The sequence below is a fragment of the Trachurus trachurus genome, assembly GCF_905171665.1.
Source record: "Trachurus trachurus genome assembly, chromosome: 9".
In the NCBI taxonomy this organism is placed as follows: domain Eukaryota; kingdom Metazoa; phylum Chordata; class Actinopteri; order Carangiformes; family Carangidae; genus Trachurus; species Trachurus trachurus.
In genome coordinates this window covers 9,796,069-9,820,754 of record NC_139895.1, presented here as the reverse complement: position 1 = coordinate 9,820,754, position 24,686 = coordinate 9,796,069, and the positions used below count along the sequence as shown (strand labels likewise).

Below are 24,686 nucleotides of genomic sequence, written 5' to 3'. Positions count from 1 at the left end.
TGGTATCAATTATGCTTTAAATGCCTGAATGCTGCGGAAAATACTGAAATCCAATGCATTTCAATGGAATAGGTGCAGGCCCCCAAATATGAGCAATTTTCCCGTTATATTCCAGCAGCAGTTTTAACATGCGGCCCTCCTCTGCAATATCAGACTGACATTTTATGGAGCTAAGCAACCTTCTCTGTTGACAGTTCAAACCAGCTGGAACACAGACTGATGTCAAGTACTTGCAAATTAGTGAGTCAGAAAGACATGAAACTGCTGTTCTCTCCTGAGCAGAAACAAATGGCTTTGTAAGAGCCTAGAGGAGTCGCACTATAAGAGGATCTGACCTCAGACATGCAAAAACCCCAGTTAAATCGCAAAACGCTGAGTGACAAAGTTAAACAGCGAGAAATAACTTCATTCTCGCTGTTTAAATGACCTCATTACACCTCGGTTGGAGACGGAGTATTATGTCTACAACAATCAGCTGCAACATTGAAACATCATCAGTTGTAATGGTGTAACTGATCGCTGTGTATGAACCATAAAAAGCTCTGCCAGTGTTTTTATTGTTTTTTTTCTTTATTGACGTTATCTAAACATTTGTTCCTGGTTAGAACCACTTGTATCCCTGAGGTTATGATTTACAGCGATGATCCCATATCCCATATATGTACATCTATCCTGCAATTATAAACACAAGTGAATAGTCCATTTGTTAAAGGGGAACTATGCAAGTGTAACAGTGGAATCAACACCAAAACTCTGTAACACAAGTCCGCTCGCTTTTCCGCTGTTTCTGTTACGCTCCTCTCGCCCATGTGCATCTGTTTACAGCGAAGCCGGCGAAAAATCAATGAATGGAGCGGTGGAAAACGTTACATATACGATGTTACAGCGCGTATGTTTGTGTAGTCTTGACCGTCATGAACAAAAGACCGGGCGGTGGCCAGGTACTACACTGATGTTGCAAGGTTGGTTTTCAGCCGTGAGACGCCAGGTGAAGGCAGAGAGCCTCCGTTCTCACTCGTAACAAGTCACAAGTCATGTAGTTAATTATCACAATTACTCCGGAGCTTTTTAATGAAGGTAAAAATGTAGCATAGCCACGGGAGAAATCCTGCTTAGTTCCTCTTTAAAGACCATTTTTACCCATAGATTAAGTCATACTTGTGTTATAGCAGCAGAATGGTCTTTGTTGGATTTATTTGAAATATTGAACACTGTTGGTGTTGACCGGGGTTTGTGCAAATCTGCCAATCTACTGTTTTAACCACATCCTAATGGATATCTACTGGATTCAGAGGGCAACAAAGTTCATTGAGGACATGTTCAGTAAACCAGTTTTAGACGACTTTAACCTCATAATATTATGAAACTAGAAGCTGCCAAGCAACAATTTCTAAGAAAAGCTGTGGCATTCACGCCATGATTTGTTGGTATCAATGGGCCCAAAGCATGTGCAGCCCATTAAACTGCCAGTAGTCCAGCAGCCTGGACTATTGACCCAATGTAGGATGGGTCCTGACCCAACCCGCTGCCGCCTCAGCAGAAGTTCAGCCATCGTTAACAGTTCAGTTTTGGATGAGTGTGTGTGTGCCCGCTGCAGCCTCAGATTTCTGCTCTTGGCCCCCGTCTCCTGTTGCTGAAGCCAATCCACATCATGGTTGGACGTGTTGTTTCATTCTGAGACGCTTCGCTGCTCACCGTCGTAGTAAAGAGCGGTTATACGAGTTGCCGCCGTTCTCCTCTGACCTCTCTCATCAACGAGCCGTTTCCATCCCCTGAGCTGAGCTGAGCTGCTCGCTGGATGTTTTTCTCACTACTCTGACTGAACTCCGGAGGAGAACGTCGTCGTGTGCGAAACTCCCAGGAGATCGACAGTTGGACAAACTCTCAGACCGGCCCCGTCTGGCAACAACAATCCTGCCACAGTAAATGTCACTGCAATCACATGTTTGTTTGTTTTGTTTTTCCATTCTTATCCGTGACGTTTGTGAACGTTGCCTGAAGCTTCTGACCTGTATCTCCTGCATTTCACTGCTGCCACATGATTGGCTGCCTGAATAGCTGCATGAACAGCCAGGTGTTGACAGGTGGAGTCTATCAAGCTGTGGCTACACGATGATACCTGTTTGTCCTGTTGGTTTTGGTGTTTTCACAAAGCTTATTGGCAAAAACCAAAACATAAAATATGACGAGCAATTTCTTACTTAAATAAAGTTAATGTCTAGTGTTAAGTTAATCAGTTGGAAAGGGACAGTGGATCACAGTGTTTTTGTTGCGCGATCTGGGATCAAGGTGTGTTCCTTTAACTCTTTAAAGAGGAACTATGCAAGTCCTGAGTCTTTTCCGCTGTTTTGCTAACCCTCCTCCCAGCCATGTGCATTTGTTTACAACAAAGCCGGCGAGAAATCAATCAATAGAGCGGTAGATAACGTTATCTATCATATACGATGTTACGACCTGTATATTTGTGTAGACTAATCTGTCATAAACAAGTGATTACGGTTACAGGGGCGTTAGTATTGGCAGCCCAAATCTTGCAAAGTTGTTTTTCAGCTGAGCGTTACGTGACGCCACGTCATCGCGCCGGTCGCGTCTCATATCACGTACCAAAACAAAGCTCTGCTTTTATTCGAGACTGGGATCAAAAGATTAAACAACACCGACCAAAACGATTGAAAAACAAAAAAAGAAGGGACAGCCTGTTTAACTGACGTGTTGTGCCGCGGACTTCTGTCATACCCGCGTCAGACCCGCGTTTAAAAAACCCGTCGACCAGCTAATTTTAGTGGGAAAACGGCTTAAGTGACACACATGTGGAAGGTAGAGAGCCTCCATTCACCCTCATAACAAGTTAAGCCTTATTTATTCAACCATTACAATTAGTTTTTCAAAGGAGGTTAAATCAAAAGCAACTGGACTTAGTTATTTGTCTAGGTCTAAAGCTGTTTCTTTAAGGTAAAAATGTAGCATAGTTAAGATATAAATCCTGCATAGTTCCTCTTTAACTTACAAACTTAAGACCTTCCTGTTTAATAGCATATGATAAAATGATAATTTGGTGTAAAGTAGAGTTATATTTCCCATATATGTCACTCTGTTGATGCTGTACCTTCACTCCAGGAGGTCCAGGACGACCAGGGTTTCCGTGTGGGCCGGTGGGACCCTAAAAACAGACACAGACACACACGTGTGATTAAGGAAGAGTGGAGAGTAAAAGGTGATCATCAGGGTCATTGAGCAGGCCTCCATCTCAGCTGCAGGAGGGGGGGGGGGGGGCGGTTAGTGCTATATGTGAGGTATTTACAGCTGTATGCACATATTGTTCCCTCTTTCCACTGCCTGTGTTACGGGACAGGTCAGCGCTGCCCCGAGGTCCCTCTGTGTTTGTGTATAGGTGCTCTGTGTCTCCTGTCTGCCTTGCCTGTCCAAGTTATGACATATGGATGTGATTTTCCTCATCCTTACACTTTTCCACTGTTTTTTTTCTGGGGTCCCACAAAGTGAAGGCCACTCATCCATCACACCGTATCCCCCCACCCCCCACCTCCCACCCACACCCCGAGTCGCTCTGTGCCACAAATTAGCTATCCACGTTATACTGTATATATATAACATGCTCAGATGTAATTTTGCGGAGGTATCTGCGCCAGGATGTTTTATCAAATCGGAGAATCTTCCCGCAAGTCCGGCCGAGCGGGGTAGGATGTACAGGAGCGGAGAATTAGAGAGACAAAATCTATTTTTTTCTGGTTGAGAGGACGATAAATTCAAGCAAGCTGCGCGGAGGGATTGTTTGGAAAAATAAAGCCACAACTTCCTGAGGCATCCAACACAAGAGTCAACTGCGTTCAGCTGCGCACTTGTGTGGAGCGAGGCTGAAATGCTGAGCATGGAAAAATCTTTTCCCAGCAAAAAAAAAAAAAAGAAAAAAAAAAAAACTGAAAGCACTGAAACATGTTGAGATGACTTCGAAACAGGAAGCTACTGTATCTCCGTCCCTTTTTCTTTCGACTTGTTCAGACTTTCCGTGGGTTGTGAAGGGAGAGAGAGAGAGAGAGCTGGAGGTGAAAGTGAGGGATAGGATTACTCTGAGTCAAACAAACCGGAGGAGGCCAAGAGGTGTAAGTGTACGGTTGGGTGATCCAGCCGCTCTCTGTCTGTCTCTCTCTGTTATTTATCTGTGCTCTATTATCAGGCTGAGGAGACGAGTCAAACGGCCCCATTTCCCCCCCCCTCCCCTCCCCTCCAACTGGCCAGACCTCTCCCCTCGCGGGCGCTCGCTGTTGGACATATGGAGACACTTAACAGAAGCTCATCTACAGATTTCCTCCTCCTTCTCCTCCTCCTTCTCCTCCTCCTCCTTCTTCTTCTTCAACTCCCTCCTTCACTCACTCAATATTAAAACGTATGGAAATCATTATCTCCTCTCCAGTTGGGAGCAAAGGGAGGAAGAGGCATTGAGAAATAAGGAGGTAAGAGACAGAATATTACAAATTGTATCCTCCTAAGTACATAAGGTGAGAAGCCGCGGTGCCGATGCCGATGCCGATGATGATGATGACGAGGTGGGCGGGTGTTGTCCCAGCGGAGGCGGAGTTACCGGGGCGGAGAATGAGTCACTTTGTCCATCCATCTTCGTGTGGGTGCAAAGTGGGATAAACATCCTCTTTGCTTAATTATCCTGACAAGAAACCATTTACAAACCACCAGCAAATAAACAAACATACATAATGAGACCTAACCTAAACCAAAGTCAGCACACACACACACACACACACACACACACACACATATAAACATACACTCTCTCACACCTGAGGCCGGCCCATGAGGCGAGGGGCACCTGTATGCCAGAGTCGTGACCAGGTTTACGATGTGGGCCAATGACTTTTACAGGAATGACGCGTGTGTGGAGCCGCGCTACTGTTTTTACAGGCTGTTAACCCGGAGCAGGCGCGCTGACACCTTCTGTGGACTGCACGAGAGGAGGAAACACTGACTCTGTAGCGCAGCCATTATTCAATATAATGTACATTAAAACATATTTTAACTCCTCGTTATAGTGTAGCTGGCACAAATATTAGTGGAAAAGTAAGTGGCAAGTGCTTCTCTGAGATCGTGACAGTGAGAAAAAATGGTGTAGTAGACTGAGGTTGGAACTGGCCCTAATTTTCTTAATGATTAATCTGTTTGTTTTCAATCAAATAATTAAATGTCAAGTCTATAAACTGCCAAATAAACGGTGGAAGATAAATGCAAATGACAATGCAATGGAAAGAACAGACAATGATTCAAAGGTTTGTTTTAGAGAAGCTGCAACCAATGAGTAATGAACTGATTTTGGTTCATTAACTCATTGTTTCAGTGCAGAAAATGATCTGTTATGGGCCTTTGGTTTGGGTTTTCTTCGTAATGGCGATGACTCTTTTACTCTGTGCATTCCCTGGTATCACTGAATGATAACGACACACAATTAGGCGTTAGTTAAGCATAATTAAATACTTTATTCACCATTTTTAAAGCCTACATTGATAGCAATTAGTCTGTGATTTGTAAGCAGAGTTATACATGTTTAACCCTGGATTAATATGCATACTGATAAGCTAATACTAATTAGTATCAATGTAAGAGGAATGCTTTATAAATGGTGAATAAGGTATTTAATAATGCTTAAAGAGATAGTTCAACATTTTGGCGAATTGGCCCATTGTCATAATCCCTATAGCCATAGCAGTTACCTTCAGTTGTTGGTGCAAGCTATTTTTAGAACGGCGGAGCAGAGCCGTGAGCTGCTCAGAGCTACGCTACGGAGGCTCATGGGATTTCTTGGTTTCCCTCATCAAACTCATCAAATACATAATCCAACAACTCCAAAACGCTCCGGTGGACAAGTTGTGACCTGCACATTCACCACGCTATGAGATAATAACAGAACGTTACGAGACAGAGTTGTTTTCGAGGCAAATGTATGTTTGTATTAATTTACCTGTACCATGTTGAACTATCCCTTTAATAGTATGTACGTACTACCAGTTTACTACTTACAATAATCAACTGTAGCAGCAGCTGGAAACATAAAATGCATCACTTCCATACACCAGAGGTGCTGTGCAGTGGACAGACCCACCACATACTTCTATATTTACATCTGCCAGGTATTGTTTGACTGGTGCTGTGTTACAATAACCATAATGTAGAAGCAGCAATGGAAAATTCTTTGGATTCAAAGGTCTAAATAATTTGTTGTCAGTGCTCAGCAGTAATTCAGCGGTGGTGAACAGACCGACTGTTGCTGGCATCTTGTGCAAACCCACTGTTATTTAACCTCAACTCCCCAAATGTGCTGCCGATTATCTTAAGTACAGGCACTAGTGGAAAATGTCTATGTGACTGATAATGACAGAGAGAGCTCTAATAAAGCCCAGAGAGACGACTCATTTGTCGCAACACGTGTAGTTCATTTCAGAAGAATCTAAATTTTACAACATACATAAATTTGCTCAGTTTTCTGCCCCCGATCGAACGGCAGCAGAACCAGAGCCGGGGTCTCCTAAGTCTTGTCACAGAGTGTCAGCCATTACTTCAGCAATTATGCAAATGTAATTTTCACAGAAAGCCGGCATCGCATACTGCCATGCGCGCTGGCAGGTCCTTTTTCTCCGCACAAAGCCCTCTTTGATCCGCTCTCGAGCCCTGCCCTTCAGGGCCGCGTGAACTGCGGCGCTGTGCCGGGGGCTTATGGCTGTGTCGGGGAACGTGGACGCTCTCACGTGTGTGTGTGTGGGGGGGGGGGGGGGGGGGGGGGGGTGTAGCAGCTCGTCAGGTGTTCAGCGGTGGTAAGACTGTCTGACAGCGAGGTGTCATGTCTGACTGAGGAGAGACGTAAAAGCCCTGATGCTGCTGTGTCATTCCAACCGCTGTAAAAGAGAGACCACACATTCTCCGCAGTTTGTTTCACATCCGACCTCCCTGGGACTTTTTCTTCTACATCCGACGTGAAATGAGATAAGGAGGACCCTCCAGAGACGAAGAGTTACTCACGGCGAATCAGACAATCCAGAGGAGAATAAATCCATCATACATGCCCTCAGTTTCTTGAGGCCTTTTTAGCTTCACAGAACAAACGCTGGCTGGTGTCTCACTCATTTGGATGTGGTTCTGTTCAGTCTGTGTGTGTGTGTGTGTTCAACCATCAGCCATCAACAGTACAGAGGAGCTGCAGTCCTTCTCTGCTGTGTGTGTGTGTGTGTGTGTGTGTGTGTGGCTGTGTGGTATTTCTTTCTAATCACATTAACTATCCAGGAAAATTCTGATGGTTCGAGAAAACAATCGTCGAGAACCTGAACCTGCTTGCCTTTGGTTTTTTCTGAGTCAGCGCGGCCTGCAGTCGGAGTCTCATGAGCTTGATGATGAATGAACTCTATAGAGGTTGGTGCACTACTTGATGGAGCTGCTGAGCTCCAGACAGGGTCTTAAATGCCTTTAATAAGATGGGGACAAAGCCTTCTTTCTTCCTTGTTTAAAGAGATTGGGTTCCCACAGCCCACCCCTCTGAGGCCCGACCACAGGGCGCAGTCTCACGGGCTGCCGCAGGTAGCTCACACACACACACACACACCCACACACACACACACACACACACACACTCCCTTGGTAGCACAAGTGCTCTGCAGGAACACTTCAGTAGCAGCAGCAGCAGCTCTGCAAAAGAGCAACCAAAATTGCCATCTATCCCTTTTTTTCCCCCCTACTTTAACTTGGAGTCTATTTATTTGACAAACACAGGCATCAGTAATAGGGGCCTTAGAAAAGAAATCAAAATAACAAAACCGTCACTCGGGACAAATCATCGTCTAATATTTTCCTTCGTCTTAAATGTCTTCTGAAAACACGAGCTTAAAATAACATCTGTATTCACTCTTTTGGTTCCACCAGGAGCTCACTGAGTCGTGCACTGACGCCGCGCCCCCAGAACGAGGGACATGGCACCGGAGGCTCCGAGTCCATTACACTGGAAGCATTTAGCACTGTTAACCTAGGACGGATGCCTAAATTTAAGGAAACCTGGTGCTGTTAATGAACGGGGATAGAAAGTACTTGTTCTGGAAGTCCGTACTGTACATACGTAAGCTCTCATAAGTTACCTTGTTTTTTCATCATGTCCATCTAATACCTGCTGTATGCGTTCAATTAATTTTAAATTGGCAGCCGACAGATTTGTGGCTTATGGTTGTTTGCTCTCCAGCTTTACAAATGGACTTTGGCAGCAGAGAAGCACAGCTTGATCAAAGCCAGAGCCAAAGCAAACTAACGTCTGGCTGAATAATGCTCTGTAATCCAAAGATGTCACCGAGTAGTGCTTGATCAAAATGCTGGGAGATCTTCCATGTCAGTTCACTTCTGACGGTGTTATCGCACCATAATTCAGGATCAGGCTCAGTGATTAAGGCATCATTAAGATACTGAAAGAAGTATCGTGCATATGGGAGATTGTCTGGAGTTGGAGTTAAGAAAGGGGAATAAAAAAAAAAACAAGAACTGTAGGAGGGTAGATGGTGAAACTTGTGGCTGGTTGGGGGACACAACACTCACCCGTGGGCCTCTCTTCCCTGGCTTTCCTGGTAAACCTGGAAGTCCTTGAAGGCCCTAAAAAAAACGGGAATAGATAGAAGATGTCAGTGAGACCTATAAATACAAAGCAGGAAATAAAAGTTGCTGCCTTTTTATTGTGTCACTTCATAGAAGCCTTGAACAGTCTTTGAATAGAATAGGAAATAAAAAAATCAGATAAAAGTCACTTGAGCTGGATATTAAATCAGTAAATGCATCTTGAACTTTTTTTTTCTGCGAAGAAGTCCTCTGTCAAGCGAGATGCTGGCAGGCATGAGGGTGTCTTGTTAGAGAGGCAAGAGCAGCCCTGTCCTTCTGCAGCCAATATTATTTCAGTGCAAAACCACTACAGTGCTCTGACTGTAAGTCTGACTCATTGTACTGGCAGGGAGGTCGACTCGGCGGCGATTCCAACCACGGCCAATCACATTAATTATGGGCATCAGCTAGCTTTAAAACGATTTCATACATGGATTAGCAAAGCTCTTAAAGGTCATATCTAATGAGGGGTCAATCTGAAGGAACCTGAGTTTTTACTCGAGATGTTGGGGATTGTTGCTTATTTTCCCATGGCTCCAGAAGTTTAAAGCGGTCAAAGGGGGGGGGGGGGGGGGGGGGTCTAAAAACAGCTCCGGGCGCTCCGAGCTGAAATTGGACTACTGTAATAATGTCAGATGTATAGAGCACTTTTTGTCTTGACTTGGACAGGATCAATATTATAACTCTTTCTTTCAGCTAGAGCCTGTGTTTTGAAAAGCCAAACAGGCTTTCAGCAAACCTCAGGACTCTTTAGGCTGCAACCGTCAGCCTGTCCACACATGATAAGCAGTCTGAGCCGCTGGGGGAGGGGTGGGCGCCTGCCAGAGCCGGATCTCACATCTTTATACAATTCATATAGTTTATAGACAACAACCATTCATGACTTAAAAACCCCAACGTCAAGTCAGTATGGAGGTCATTTTGTCTTGAGTAACTTCTCAAATGGAATAACATTAAGATTGCAAACTTGACCAACACTTCACATTTTTATCACGTTCTCTGTGTTTTTTCCTGCACAACAACAGAAAACGGATTATATTAGAGATTCAGGTACTTTACATTCAAGGTATAGAATATAAAATCCCAGCAGTGTGCAACTTTCAAGGTAGAGCTTCTGCAAGGTTGGGAACATCTCTCTTTCTCCCTCTCTCTCTCTCTCTCTCTCTCTTGCTCCAAAGGAATACAAAAGTTCAAAAGGGCACAAAAGGATGCATCAACTTTTCTACTCACAATACCAACAAGAATAATACACATCATGTTTAGATATTTCCACAGTACAGCATTAACACAGGTATTCAACCAACCAAATCACATGTAATTGGTCAGGGCAGCCATGGGGCCAGCAGTGAGTGAGTAAGTGATGAAGTTACAACATTGGCCAATTGGCCGAGTTTGAGACTTTGGCTGCTGCTCTTTGAAAATGATGCGGCACAATCAGTTCCTATTACATCATCAGGAGATGTTTATAGTGGATCCACAACTGCGCATCTCCACAAACATAGTGACCCTGGGTCTTTATTCACTTTAACTGCAGAAGGCAGCTGGTTTTCTGATTTTGCTCCGCTCGATGTGCAAAATTGGCTGTTTCAGAGTTTTTTTGAACAATGTCTTGTTTTGATCCATGTTAATACAAACTCTCCCTGTGTCTGTAAGAAATTAAAATCATTCCTGCATTTCAGTGGACAGAGACAGGGTTGTTATTGCTGTGTTGACGAGCTGCAGTGAGCCTTTTGTCTCATTTATGGTTGCTGACATTTCGGATTTTAGTCAGATTAAATATTGAACTTAATAAATGATAAATTTTGGCACAGCAGCAGGCCAAGTGGCACCATCCATGGGACTGTAATGGGGGGATTATTTCTGACAGGTTGAATTAACGTTTAACCTTTTGTCTTTGTTGTTTATGACTGCATCCCCCATGTGTCCGCATGAGGAAAAGACAAGTCCACATTGAGAGAGAAATTCTGTCCCTGCACTTATCTTTTTCACATATTACACATCCATACACGGTCCAGTTGGTTTATATCTCGCTATGCTGTGAGGGAACATGAGGTTTGAGGATTGCTGTGGCACTAAAAGGCGAAGTAAATGAGCCATGAGTGATTGACAGCAACTGAAATAGTGAATTTTACGATAATATTGTTAGTCATTGTCAGTATTATACATAATACGTATTCTATTAAGCCATATACCTCAGCGGGAGTCCTTATTTTATTATCTTTGCGTCAGAGTACAAAAGTTCATCCGCATCAGATCCAACTCTGCAACTGCAGTAGTCTGTCATATTTACCTTTAAAGGCAATCCTGTTATTGTTAGCAGTTGAAACATATGCCTCCTTTAATGGTCCATAACGTCAACCCTAATCCCAGCAGAGGAAGATTAAACTCAACAAAGTGCTTCAAGTCATAATGAAATGACTCACAAGACAATATGGGAAGCTAATTTTACATCCTACACTTGACTCAGCGATACATTCAGACTACAATATTAGCCAGTGATGTAAGTCGTGACGAAAGCAACCTTTCCAAAACATCACAGATTGATTGGTATCAGTTACTTCCCCAACGCAGTAATGGTCGGAGCGGCTTCAGGGGCCTGAAGAGCTGTGGTCTCTCTCACTGCCAGAGCAGGAAGGCTTTACTTAAAACATTCATTTTGGTCAAACACGACCTAATACAAGACAGAGATGTCCCTTTAATAATGGAAAATGTGGGTAACCATCTGTGTCAATGTGAATGTATACAGTCTACAGTCAACAGTGGTGGGTAAATGTCAAGATAAAATACTTTGTGTTCATTGCTAATGCTTTGTTCTGAATTTAGAAAGGTCAGTCTGAAACTCTACAGGCCCAAGTCAGCAGTAGATTTTTAATTGTAGCATTTTGTCACTGACGTCCGCTGCAGTATATAGTAGATTACATGAGTTTTTCTTTTTAAACAGAGTAATATCTCTGTTGTTTTTTACATCAGTCTCACACAGGTGCACATGTTTTGTTTTGTAGGGCAGGACTTTACAGCACAGCACACTGGATCAGCTGGGAAGATGATGATTGGCGACAGATCAATCTGGTCATCCCTATATCAAGATCCCATAGTCATATAGTAGCAGTAGGTTCGTAACCTTTAATTGTTGGTGCAAGCTATTTTTAGAACGGCGGAGCAGAGCCGCGAGCTGCTCAGAGCTACGCTACAGAGGCTAAGAGATAATAACAGAACATTACCAGACAGAGTTGTTTTCGAGGCAAATGCAGAGACTGTTTGCTGAAAAACTGCCCCCGACGGGAACGCGTATCAGCTGTCCTGCATGGATTTACCTCTAAAACAACTTTGTCTGGTAACATTCTGTTATTATCTCATAGCGTGGTGAATGTGCAGGTCACAACTTGTCCACCAGAGCGTTTTGGAGTTGTTGGATTGTGTATTTGATGAGTTTGATGAGGGAAACCAAGAAATCCCATGAGCCTCCGTAGCGTAGCTCTGAGCAGCTCGCAGCTCTGCTCCACTGTTCTAAAAACAGCTTGCACCGACAATTAAAGGTAACAAACCTACTCCTAAGACTAGGGATTATTATGGCAATGGGTCAATTTGCCAAAATGTTGCACTATCCCTTTAAATAAATGTGTATAAAGACAAGTTTCTATTTAAGTTCCCAAACATCATGCTATTGTCCAATCAAGGAAGTCTACATCATTCTCAACAATGGGGGATGAGGTACAGCGTTTATATTTGTGTTTGTGTATTGCTATTCTCAATAGTTAATTCTGCTTCCTCCTTGTTTACCTATGACCCTGCTGTCAAAGTATCCATTCTCTGAGCAGCCACACACTCTGTCTCTGAGGAATCTGACACCTCGCCGCCAGCCTCCGCACTCAGACAAACACCAACTGGCATGAACCTGACTATTTCTACCGCCGCTGCTAAAAAGGGAAATCACACTGCAATCAGCACCAATTTGAGCAGAATAGAAAATTTCAAAACACCAAGTCAGGAAAACAAAAGCAGAAGTACGCAAGTAAGCAACTAAAAAAAACAAAAAACATTGATTAACAGACACAGCAACACCTCTATTGACTAATTAGCAAACACTTTAGAGGTGCAGCGCTCGATGGGCGGGATTTGCAAATCCGCTCAGCCGTCAGCGTCCACGTCAGCGGCAGCTCCGATCATCAAAGACACGCCAACCAACGCTGAAACAACAAGCTGTCAACCTTGTATATCATCGTGATCCAAAGATATATTAGGAAACTCGCCCAAAGCGCAGAAGACTGGCAGCCAAGAATTAAAAACATGCATCTGTTGCAATCCAACCGCTCTAATTCATAAGACGTTCATTCATAAAATAAACAGTAAAACATTATACTATACACAAATCATGAGATAAACAAATACCCCAAGCACTATAAGACGCACTCCTCAAAGGGTTTGATAAACATGCTTGTATTCATATGTGGGTTTCAAGGGCAAGTTTTTTTTTGTGTGTGTGTGTGTTTTGTGTTTGTTTAGAGCTCACACACTCACCGGCGGTCCTGGTTCTCCCTTTAGTCCAGGTGGTCCAGCCAGCAGCGAGAAGTGGGTCGGTTCCAGGTCAAATGTTTGGAAGCCATCTGTTGCAGCTGGAGTGACTGGAATAAGCGAGGTGGGTTCGACATCCTGCACACTGGTCACTCTTGGCTCGGGTTTCTTAGAAGCTACTGTGCTCGACTGCTTTTTCTGGGGAAGGTAGTAGGCGTTTGAAGGAGACCCCTGTGGTGTGGAAGCAGCTGCGGTCTGGAGGTTTGGCCCGGTGGTGGAAGCAGGTAAATCCTTAGTATTCCCAGAAGGGTTCAGGGCATTAGTATCTCCTTGCTTTGTGGTCTTTCCAGCACGTAAAGTCGGGCTCGGTGGTGTCACGCTGATCCTCAGAGATGTGGTAACGGTTTGAGTCGGAAATTTTAACGGGTTTTCCAACCCTGGATGAACCGGTGGAGAGACAGACGCGGCCCCGGCTCTCGGAGGGCTCGCGGTCTGACGCGCAGATGTTTTGATCTGCATCGGCAAGCGGTCAGTTGGAACGAGTATAGTAGTCCTGGTGTTTTCCTCAACCAAGGCCAGAGCGGGTCTCGGCCCGTTTTTGGAGAGCTCCGTTATTGACAGCGGAGTTAGGTGAGTGACAGTAATATTCGGGTCTGTGGAAAATAGAGGTAGCAGGGGTGGAAGCACAGGCCGATACGTGTCGGCTTCTCTGCAGTGTTTCTTTATGTAATCACAATAGTTATGAGCTGCCTTGGCAGAGGGATAAATGTCAAACTGACAGATGGCGCCTTCAAACGGCGCAGAGTTGTGGTTCATTTTGCCCAGCAGGAAAGAGCCCTCCGGATCCAGGGCCTCCACTTTTTTGGAGCGCAAATCAGTATGTACGCTTCTCTGTCCACAAGAGGTGTGTAAGAACACCTGGTTGCCTCGGATATCCAAGGCCAGGCTGTGCCAGCGGCCATCGTGGACGTCGTAGTCGAAGCTCACGGAGCTCCTCTGGCCGACGTGGACCACGACCTTCCCCGGGACGAACTGCACGGCGAGCTGCACTTTCCGCTTCTTGGACAGGACCGAGAAGAGGAAAGCGCTGTTGACGCGGTGGAGAGACAAACTGAGGATCAGGGAGAGGTTGGCGGAGCTGTAGTCGGCGGGGACGACGCTGCGCAGAGGCACCTGGATACGAGCCCTCGGGGTGAGGATGATCCCGGACTTGAAGGGGATGACGCCATTGGGGACGAGGGTTCGAGCGCTGGAGGAGGACGACCCGCCCGCTCTTCGCCCAGAAAGCCCGAGCTGCTGCAGAACATCCACATCTTTGTAAAAAAAATAACAAAAAAAAAAACACAGTAAAGTCAGTGACTCTTGGCTCAGTCGACATTAAACATCTTTCAGCTTTTTAACAACATAATGATTTAAGCTTCTATAGCATAATAGAACATATGGTGCCTTTATTCTTTCCTAATCGTCTAAAAGTAAAAGCTTTAATATAACACGCTGGTAAAAAGCCTTACAGGGGGCATAAAAGGAAAACTATTACCATATATAAATGTTCAAATTAAAGAGGAAAAGGGTCAATTGCATTAAACATTTCACTTTATGTATGCACTTAATGAGCAATTTAAAACAAGATACCATATTAATTCGTGTAAGACATCTATTAACAACCTCCCACTTCCACTCAACGCCACTGATCCTCATCAAAGCACAAACACAAGTGAGGCAGTATAAGTGACAATTTAATATGTTGTGATGCCAAGCAGGGAGTTCACAAGTTTAAAGTTAGACTAATGGAAAACATTGCAGCAGAAGCAATTAAAAAAAAAAGGAAAAAAGGGATGCATGAAATTTTCAATAGGGCCAAACATTGACATCCAGCTTCGGAGATTGCCACAAATTATGTAATCATTACATCAGTCTTAATTAGAACAATCTCAGGAAGCGGAGACTGAGCATGCAGCAGCTCCCTGGAGAGGACAGTCGAGTGGGGGGTGGGGGGTGGAGGGTAGTGGGGGGGTTGTTAGGAGGTATATTATTGCAGAGATAGAAAAGTCATCCCACTTTATATCTGGTAATGTCTGCTGATTAAAGATGATCGCTCTGACAGGGGCCCGGGATCATGAAAACGTACCGCAGCGTTTCCTGCAGGTTGTAATTACTACTTGCATCTCATGGGAGGAAAATGCAGGTAATTTTTTTTTTTTTTTTTTGCACATTACAGTGTTGTGTGTACTGTATACTGCTCCTAATTGGATCCACACCTTTGTTGGGTTTAATTAAATCCACCATTCACTGTAGCAGGAAACAGCTTTTTTATTCTAGAGTTTTCTTATGCACAACAAATGCACAGTCCTGAGCAGCTGGTGACCACCCATTAACGCACACAGAGGGGAAAAAGGATAACATAACATCTCCTAGTTATGTTACTGAATTGACACTATTTAGTATTTCACAAGAAGTAAAGAAAAAAGTGTATTTTCACCTCTAAATCACCCTAAAAATCCAAGAAACTCTGTACTTGTTGACCTCCAAACCCACCCTGACCGCCCCAAACCGAGAACCACTGAACAAACAGCACCGTGGTTATTTAAATCTAGGTATTATTTTCACAAGTATAACATCCAGTGCTGTTAGAAAGTCAAATCTGTTTTCGGTTCCAACATCAAAACAGATTGGAAAGGTTCCCGTTGTCATACTATTGTCTATTGTTAGGCACCGGTGCAAGTCATCAGCAATGTCAAACAAAGGCTTTTTTGTTTAGTTTTAGCAAGGTTTGGAAAATAAAGAATTGATCATCCCCAGCCAATCAGCATCCCCCTGAATACAGTACAGTGCATTAATCCTCTCAGTACATGCAATGCAGCTTATATATGGATCTCAAATATCCATCTTTTTCCATAGCTACTAATGCAAAACAAATGTGGGCAATGCTGAAATGAGCTGCTAAATGATGAATGATGGCTCAGCGGAGGAGACAGGGGTATAGATACTATACATTCATGCAGGCAGTGGGAGGTCAGCTCAGTACCAAAGACGAGAAACATAAAACACAGAAACTGAACCGAGAACAAAGACTTTCTTCAGTTAAATTACCAACACAGCACTGATTTGAAATGTTAATATGGTATGAGGACAGCAAAACCGTTCTTTCACTTTGATTTCTGATCTACTTTCACAGCTTTTTGCTGCGTACCCAAATCTAAGCAGATAGGCAGAACGCCCGAGGCTTTCTGTGACCTCCTGATGAGCTGGAGAAGAAGAAGAGAAAAAAAAAAGAAAGGAAAAACTAAAAGAAGAAGGAGGAGGATAAAACATCCTGGAGACAAAGAACAAGTGCAGCAAAACAACATAACTTTCCTCAGACATCTGGCACGTGCAGAAAACACAAGTGTGTTTCCATTATTAGTATGCTGTCAATGCACACCCAAGGTTTCCTCCAGCTGCTTCACACTGACAATCCCGTGGAGACAAAACACTTGATTTGTTCATTCAGGGGAAGTGTTGGCATTAAATAAAACAACTAGCTCTTTCAAAACAAGTGGATAAATCACAACCTGTGTTTCAGGGGTGTGTTGCTGGCCTCTCTGACTCACACACAAGTCTGTCTAGCGGTGACCAGATAGTAGCAGAAGTCGAAACCTCTCCCATTCCATATTCAAATGTGCGATTTGAGAATGGATGATCTATATCTTTACCTTGTTATATATCTATTATTTACAACCATCATTACTATTCACACAGTTTGCCTTCTGTCTGTAAGGCCTCCAAAAGGTGCTGGGTCAACCGGTATAAGGTATAAGTCCTGACACTGACAGGTGAGCCATCATCTGGAAGATAGCTGGTATTACATCTGCAGTGACTTATTGAGCCCCCCCCAAAAAAAAAAAATCTGCTCCAGCTCCAGCCAGGGATGCTGCACCGTGGCTGACCTTGATCAGACCCTGAGATTTCTGAGGAAATGTGTTGGCTGCTAATCTATGTGTAGCCATGGCAACTGTGCAAAAAAAAAGACCACATTTAAATTGACAGCTAAGTTTCCTTCAGGTGTCTGAGATGAAAACGTAATAGACCTCTGATGTCTGCATGGAGGGGAAGAAAAAAAAAAAAAGGCGACACCACACCAATCCTTGATTCGGTCCTGGTCTTTAATAATGCTGCGGTAGGCTACAGTCAGCGCCGTGCAAACAAATGACACATCAGACTGTGATTGCACCGTCATTTTCCATGAGCAGGATTTCCACTTCAAGCCATCTCCTTATGAAAAAATTACATAACACACATGCTCTCTCAAATGATCCTGGAGGTTGGTTTTTTTCCTCCTACGGTACACTAGCAGGGCTGGAGTTTTTTTTTTTTATTTCTAGTGCAGCCTGCACAAATTTATAGTCTCATTAGGATCTGAGAGTTTGCAAATTAACACATCCTCACATATGAAAATGTCGGTCTCTAGACGCTCAGCAGACGCAGAGGGAGGAAAAAATATCAACTGACAAAGGCAGAATTACAGAGTAAGAGCTAGAAGCAGTCACCAGTGAATGCAGAGGCTTAAATTATCAAAAAAAAAACCTTTTCTGATTGAACTCTTTGTTGCAGAGAGTTAACAAGAAGCAGGAACAACATCAGGAGACAGGACTGATCACCGGGGCATCAAACCTTTATGAGGTCTGAGGTTTGTTCAGGCTTAGAGACAGAAGAACTGAAGGTTTTTGAGTTCATCAGGTTCATCAGTCCCAACGTAATAAATGTCTGAAACGCTTCTGAATATATCTATAAAACAGACTTTTTCTTTTTTTATATCTTATGTATATACAATGAGTGCTGTTCTTTCAGTAAAATTGCTTTCAAATGGACTCTACTGACGAAATAGGATGTAGAAAAAGGAGGAAATGAGGCTCTAATTCTACCATCCACAAACAGAAAACAATGCCTTGAAAATGAAGCTATATTCTGAAGTTTCGTACAAATCCTATTCAGCCCCACAAAGACCACTTCAATGGAAAAAAAAAAAAGTTCTGGCCATCTCCTCCTAAAGTTTCCAGAGACAAGTAAACATACTGGATCAAGAGGTGCAGCTGCCCGAGCTGGGGGGGAAGTGTAGATGCCAGTCATAGATAATCCCTGGATAACTTGGACAAACATGTGCACAACAAGGGGCCCCGTGTTAAGGTTATACTTTTCTCATTGTGTGGTCCACTGCTATGTAACTACAATGGGTATCCTATCAATTGCAGTGAGCAGGACACACCTGAAAGTGTCACTGTAACCTCCTATAAATCCATTTTAATTCCCCGTTCCTTCGGAGACATAACGCTGCTGGTTCGACACAAAGCATGCTTGCATCAGCGAGGTGTCATCAAACACAAACATACTGTACACCCACCTCTGTCTTCTGTGTGCTTACCTTGAGCTTGTGCGAGCCTCAGAGAGCAGGTGCAAGACAGTATAGTCCAAAGAATCAGGACTCTCCTGCAGAGAGAGAAAACAGCTTGAGAACATCATAACTGATAACGATGCTGCATGTCATCTTAATCTTTCCAATAAGTCTTATTCTCTATGAAAGCAATGATAAATTCCCATAAAAGGTGGCGATTTCTATCCCTTCGTTTTCATACTTAGTCTGAGCAGCAGCAACAAAATGATTCATTCATTTATTCAAGTCTAGAAAATGGACAAAACAAGGAAACACCAGATTGTCTTTGCATTTTTGTAGCTGTAAATAAGCTCATCATTAAACTCAGACTCGTGTAGTTGCAAGTCACATCAGAGGTTGCAGAGCTAAGTTGATGCACCAAGAGTCTTAATGCTAATTTTGCTGTTAAAGGGATAGTTCACCCAAAATTCAAATTGCACTCATTATCTACTCACCCTCATGTCGACTAAGGGCTGGGAGAAGTTTCAGAGTCCTCCGTGGCTTCTCTGAGTTACATGGGGTCTCGGCGTAGCAGTGCATGTCCATATAACGGTTGCAAATGGATACCACTTTTCTTCGTAACAAAAAGACACACCAAAAAACATCCAAATACCTCCATGCTGCTCGTATGTAATGTCCGTCTTGTATTGAAGCCCCGAAATGCGAAATTGTTCCCAAAAAAAAAAAAGTCTATATTTCAAGCTTGTTTGTAGCGGAAGCTCCTCTTCCTGGTTCGTCGGGTCCGTCCTCTTCCTGGTCCGTTCAATTTGGACAAACCAGGAAGCAGAGCTTCCACTACAAACAAGCTTGAAATATTGACTTATTTAATTTTTTTCTGAACAATTTCGCATTTCGGGGCTTCAATACAAGACGGACATTACATACGAGCAGCATGGAGGTATTTGGATGTTTTTTGGTGAGAAAAAAAACCCGAGACCCCCTGTAACTCAGAGAAGCCACGGATAACTCTGAAACTTCTCCCAGCCCTTAGTCCACATGAGGGTGAGTAGATAATATGCAATAAGTGCAATTTGAATTTTGGGTGAACTATCCCTTTAACTCTGATTGTCCATCTACAGTACCGCTGCTGCAGGAAGAGTGGAAGCATCAACAGCTACTCTGTGTTGTTCAAGGAGTCAAACATCTGTTTCAGAAACAACAAGCTTTGTCTTATCTTCCAGCCTCTGATCAGATAAGACACTGCACACTGTAGCAGGGCTGAGGTGAAGTGTTCACACCGGACCACCTCTGACATCCCTACGCTACACTGCAACACTTTAAAACCTTCAATTTAAAAGTTGAAGATAAGGTAATGATGCTTTTTTTTCAGTAACAGAGAAAAAAAAACACTTTGACTGCAGGTTTCAAAAGGATTTCATGGACGTAAGAAGGTGCAGAATTTTCTCAGCCCACAAAAGACCATGTAATCCTTTCAATTGGAATTATATCGACCCCCATTTTCACATGACAACAGTGACATTTATCACCTCACATCAGGCAAACGCACTGCACATTTTCCACCATTGATTTCTCGGTGACATTTATATCTCTAGACAGGTGATAACAGGAGTGTTGACTGCTCACATGTAGAGCCGATGTGGCCCTAAAAGGAGTTCTTTTATCGCAGAGGAGTGGGAACTTACGCTATCGCAAAGATAATATTGGTGTTTTTTAAGTTCCTGGAGCAGTGACTTAACTGTGTGCACTGCACGCCATAAAAACTGGACGCTGGTTGAGCTTAGGGGAGTGGGTGTTTGAAGTGGTGCAGGCACAGTGACAAGTGCCATAATGAAAGCTGTTAGAGGAAATCTTTTACATTTGTGGTTTTCCAGAAAGCCACAGAGAGCCATTGGTCAACCACTGGCACACTGACTGCCAGCTGAAGCTCTTAAAAGTTTCCCTGCTTCCTCTTCATGTCCCACTGCTCTCACACACTATACAGACATTAGCAACAGACACTAAGAAGAAAAATATATATCAAGGAATCAGGATGGGATGTGCAGTTTGTTACCAAAATCTGTCATACTATGTCCAGCAGGGTTATATGATTATATGATGCAAGATTTTTTACTTTTCTTTTTTCTTTCTTTTTTTTTTTTAGCTCCCCTCCCATTGGACCAGCCAGCCAACCAGCTGAGTGAGATGCAGGACAGGGAGGAGGAGAGAAAAGAAGAAGGAGGAGGGGGAGGAGGAGGAGGAAGAAGAGGGGAAGAAGACTTTCTCCTCCTCTCATACATCTCCCTCAAATCAGTCCCAGATATTCTGGCAGCCCATTCTGATACAAGCTGCAAAGACACACAACCCCAGAGAAACTGTACAGCAAACCACACAGACTCCTTCTGAACTGCTGTCTCAATAAACCGCCCCCCTGCAGCCTGTTATTAACCTGCACCACCTGTTCCAGTTTATAACCAATTGTTTCAGGTATTGATTCATAATAAAATAACTAAGAAATACAATTTAAAAAAACAGGATATCTGTCAGCAAACTGTGCAGAAAGTTTTACAGACCACTTGTGTACCATAATACAGTTTAAATCAATAGTTGTCACATGTAGCTACATGATAGCCTGGATGCAGGTGATGTTCAAGAGCGTATGAATGACTTCCTCTTGAACCTGATAACCCATAACGAGACAGAGAGAGAGAGATAGAGAGAAACAGATATTTAGTATGAACTTTAAAAAATATATATCGACTCACCCCCCGACTCCAGTGGTTTTGAGTTTGGAGTACGGGGCATTGTCCGGCTCCATTGCGGTTACTTCATTCTTTCTTGGGAGTTTTTACTACAGTCCAGATGAGCCAGATAAAGTTTTTCCATTCCAGGTGTTCCTTGAAGGGGCCGCGCGAGGAGAGAACGTGCCAGAAAACAAAAACAAAACAACACATCAAAGAAACTGTGGGATTAACCGGCAGTGAGGAGGCAGCTTTGACTCATTGTCTTGTCCCTTTTAAAAAAAGAAGAAAAGAGAAAAAAAAAAACATATAATATCCCTGTCGACTCCTTCCAGAAGATGCCAGCGGTTTCTTTAACAGACGCTCCACCTGTGCAGCTTCCTATGTTTTTTCGTCTTCCTTTCGCGCGTTTTGCAAAGTACAATGAACGTCAAGTCAAGTCCAGTCCAGCTTTCCCGGGAAACAGATGCAGGACACGATGACGACCGCCGTGGTGTGTGTGAGTGTGTGTATGTATGTGTATGTGTGTGTGTTGTGTGTATGTGTGTGTGTGAGTGTGAGTGTGTGTGTGAGTGTGTTATGTGTGTGCCGACTTCCCAAAATGAAAGTTTATTGTGGACCGAGGGAAATCTTGAGAACCGGGGGAGGGGGAACACCTCCCTCTGTCGCCCTCAGCTGACATCGAGGGAAACTAAATTGGAGCAGTTCGACCGAGCAGTTTAGCTGCTCCAGCTGAAGGTGTGTCTTCTTCACAGAGCAGGCTCTCCTCTCACATGAGTTACTGTATGTGTGTGAGAGAAAAGTGTAGGCTATGTTGCATGTGTGTGTGTGTTAGTAGGTCAGTCAGTGGCACAAATGCTGCAAATGACTGAACACAGCTGCTTGTTGCAACTGGAGCATTTTCAGGGCCGTACACAGGATTTTGGAAACACTGAGGCTCTAAATTTGCGGTGGCCCCCCCATAACCACCCTCAACACACACCTGCAGGAAAAGAAACATCAAAAAAGTTCAGCAACTTATTTTGAAATAAGTTTCACTTTTTATTACCAAATATGTAAGTTTAAATAATAAAATCAAAATTTGATTAAAACTGTACAGAAAAGAAAAATGAATTTGATTCCACTATGGGTCATAAAATTAGTGTAATAACTCATCTATGAGACGTGTAGCCCAAACTTTGTGCAAAATTCTATTTTCGAGCAAATCCGGGATGAAAGTGGGGTAGTTTCTTTTCACAATTGATAATGCAGGCACACGAATTATGCGTCACGTTACACACGATTCATCAGCCACTGATATTGGATCCGTCATCCGTCAATCAAACGTCTGAAACACACACACACCGAGCTCGGTCTCGCCCCTAACATTGAATATCCCGCCCGCTCGATAACGACCAATCAAATTTGTTTTCCTTACCCCGGTAAACTCGTGCGGCAACTCGTGGAAACTCATAGAAGGAAGGAGGCATGACAAACAGGACAAACAGCCATTTCTGAACACCTTTAAGTAAATTTAGCTGTGTCAGCTTTAGGGTCCTACTGTTGTGTATATAGCCGATCTGTGGAAGACGTGGTCTACATGGCCTATGGAGGAGGGAAGTGCAGCTCCTGTCGCCTAGCAAATTTGACAACACCTAACTCTTTTCAACAGTGTAACAGCCCTGGCCGTGGGTGGCAACTAAGCTTAAACCCAAGCTTAAACTTCAGTGTGCGTTGTTTGTTGCCATATTATTCATTACCAGTGTGCAATGAATCCTGGCTCATTGGGAATGGTTTAGCCATGAAGTAGCAATCTGTTGGACCAAAGGTATGGGGGCAATTTTTTTTTCCGGAGCATTTTTTAGTGTATTGCTTGAAATCCTCTTCACAAACGGATTGCAACCAATTAATTAAATGCTTTTTCACAAAACTTAAAAATGTCAGTCTCCTATGGAACGGACAATCCTGTAGAAACACCATCCAATCATTTTGAACATCATTAAAAAAAAATCATTGGATAATGATGCTTCTATCAAATCATCTGCCCCTCCCTCCCCCCTCTCCGGGCGATAATTGTGTGCGTGCTCAGAGTCTTCAACAACTTACGATATGGAAAAGACGACGCTAGAGCCAGAGCTTATGCTAACTTGCTAAATTCTACGAGACAATTGCAGCAACGTTATGGCAGAAAAGAATACGCATTGCAGGTTCCTGTGCTCTGGAGGCGTGGCTTCGGAGAGAAGTCTGAAGTTTGGACTTTTGAGTTGTGTATTTTCAAAACGTACCCAGCTCCAACCATTTTTCCAGGATCTCCTACTCTCCCTTTAATTGCACAGGAAAAGCAGGTTGGATTTCTCAGATGTATTCCAAGGACTTTTCAGAATAGGATGTCCTAGTTAAGCCGCTGTGACGCAGTCTGCGCAGTCTGTGCAGGCTCAGAAGGATGCAGCACCTGAAATAAGACTCAGCTATTGTCAGGGGTTACTGTCATTAACAACACCTAAAAAAACTATTTTCATTCATGAGAACATTTGGTGAATACAGCGTGGTGTACGGGAGAAGCCTAGCTGTGTGTGTGTCTTTAAATGTAGTAATAATTTTTGGCCCATAAAAGTATTATTCAAATCAATCATCAACAGATCTGGGTTCAGGCACTCACGAGTGATTACAAGGTCAAAAATGATCTTGGCTTGGACATTTGTTTTTCCTGCTCTACACTACTACAACTGAGCAAAATTTAGCTGAGCATGCAATTAAGTGGACCCAGAGTAGTACTGTTTCTAAACTGCACAACCAGGTCTTTGATTTTTTGATCATGGCATGTGTACCTTTCATGTTATTGATTATGGACCCAACTTGTCCCACCATGGGCAAGCGTTACCTGTCAACACACAAAAAGCCAGATATCTTTGGAAACCAAAAGCATGATTTTGAGATCGAGAGCTTGTTTCTTCTTTACATAACATTGTTCAGTAGAGGTGAAGCCACATCGAAGAACCTTTGTGGAATCATCTCGCCAAATATTCAGACAATCAGATATACAATCAAATTTTACAAAATAAACACTCCTATGGGTTGTACTTTACAACTACTGCATCAAGTTCCACCAAACTATAGAAGATACAATGCCCATGATTCAGCTATAAAAAAAGGGGCCAATTAATGTAATCAAGTGAAATCTAAACCAGTAGACCAGCTCTTTGTGACAGCCTTCCTTCACCTCCTGCTTCACCAACATCAACTTCCGTTCTCACCAGAGCAGCAAGGATCTGGGTCGGATTGAGGGCTGCACTGGTTCCAGTGTGTGTGTGTGCATGGGTGTGTGTGTCTGTGTGCATGTCTGCGCTGTCGTGTGCTGTGAAATTCCTCTGCCAAAGAAAGTCCTCATTGACCCGCCTTCAGCAAACACGCTATGACAGTGTCCAGGGGAGACCCAACAGAGCACCGATTCAGCCGCCTGCAAC

At 43.5% G+C, this 24,686-nt stretch overlaps 1 protein-coding gene across 1 annotated transcript in view; it reads right to left on the bottom strand.

Moving 5' to 3' along the window:
* The window catches only part of col27a1b (collagen, type XXVII, alpha 1b), a gene marked incomplete at its 3' end in the record, with an annotated part of 76,293 nt that extends 54,678 nt beyond the window's left edge, over positions 1 to 21,615 (bottom strand). The window contains exons 1-5 of the mRNA XM_083979190.1: positions 21,268 to 21,615; positions 18,557 to 18,621; positions 13,165 to 14,471; positions 8,590 to 8,643; positions 3,107 to 3,160 (exon numbers count right to left, since the gene is read on the bottom strand). Of these exons, the coding sequence (XP_083835316.1) occupies positions 3,107 to 3,160; positions 8,590 to 8,643; positions 13,165 to 14,471; positions 18,557 to 18,621; positions 21,268 to 21,320 (1,533 nt within the window). The 5' untranslated portion in view covers positions 21,321 to 21,615. The remainder of the gene's footprint in view (positions 1 to 3,106; positions 3,161 to 8,589; positions 8,644 to 13,164; positions 14,472 to 18,556; positions 18,622 to 21,267) is intronic.
* Between the last annotated feature and the right edge of the window lie 3,071 nt (positions 21,616 to 24,686).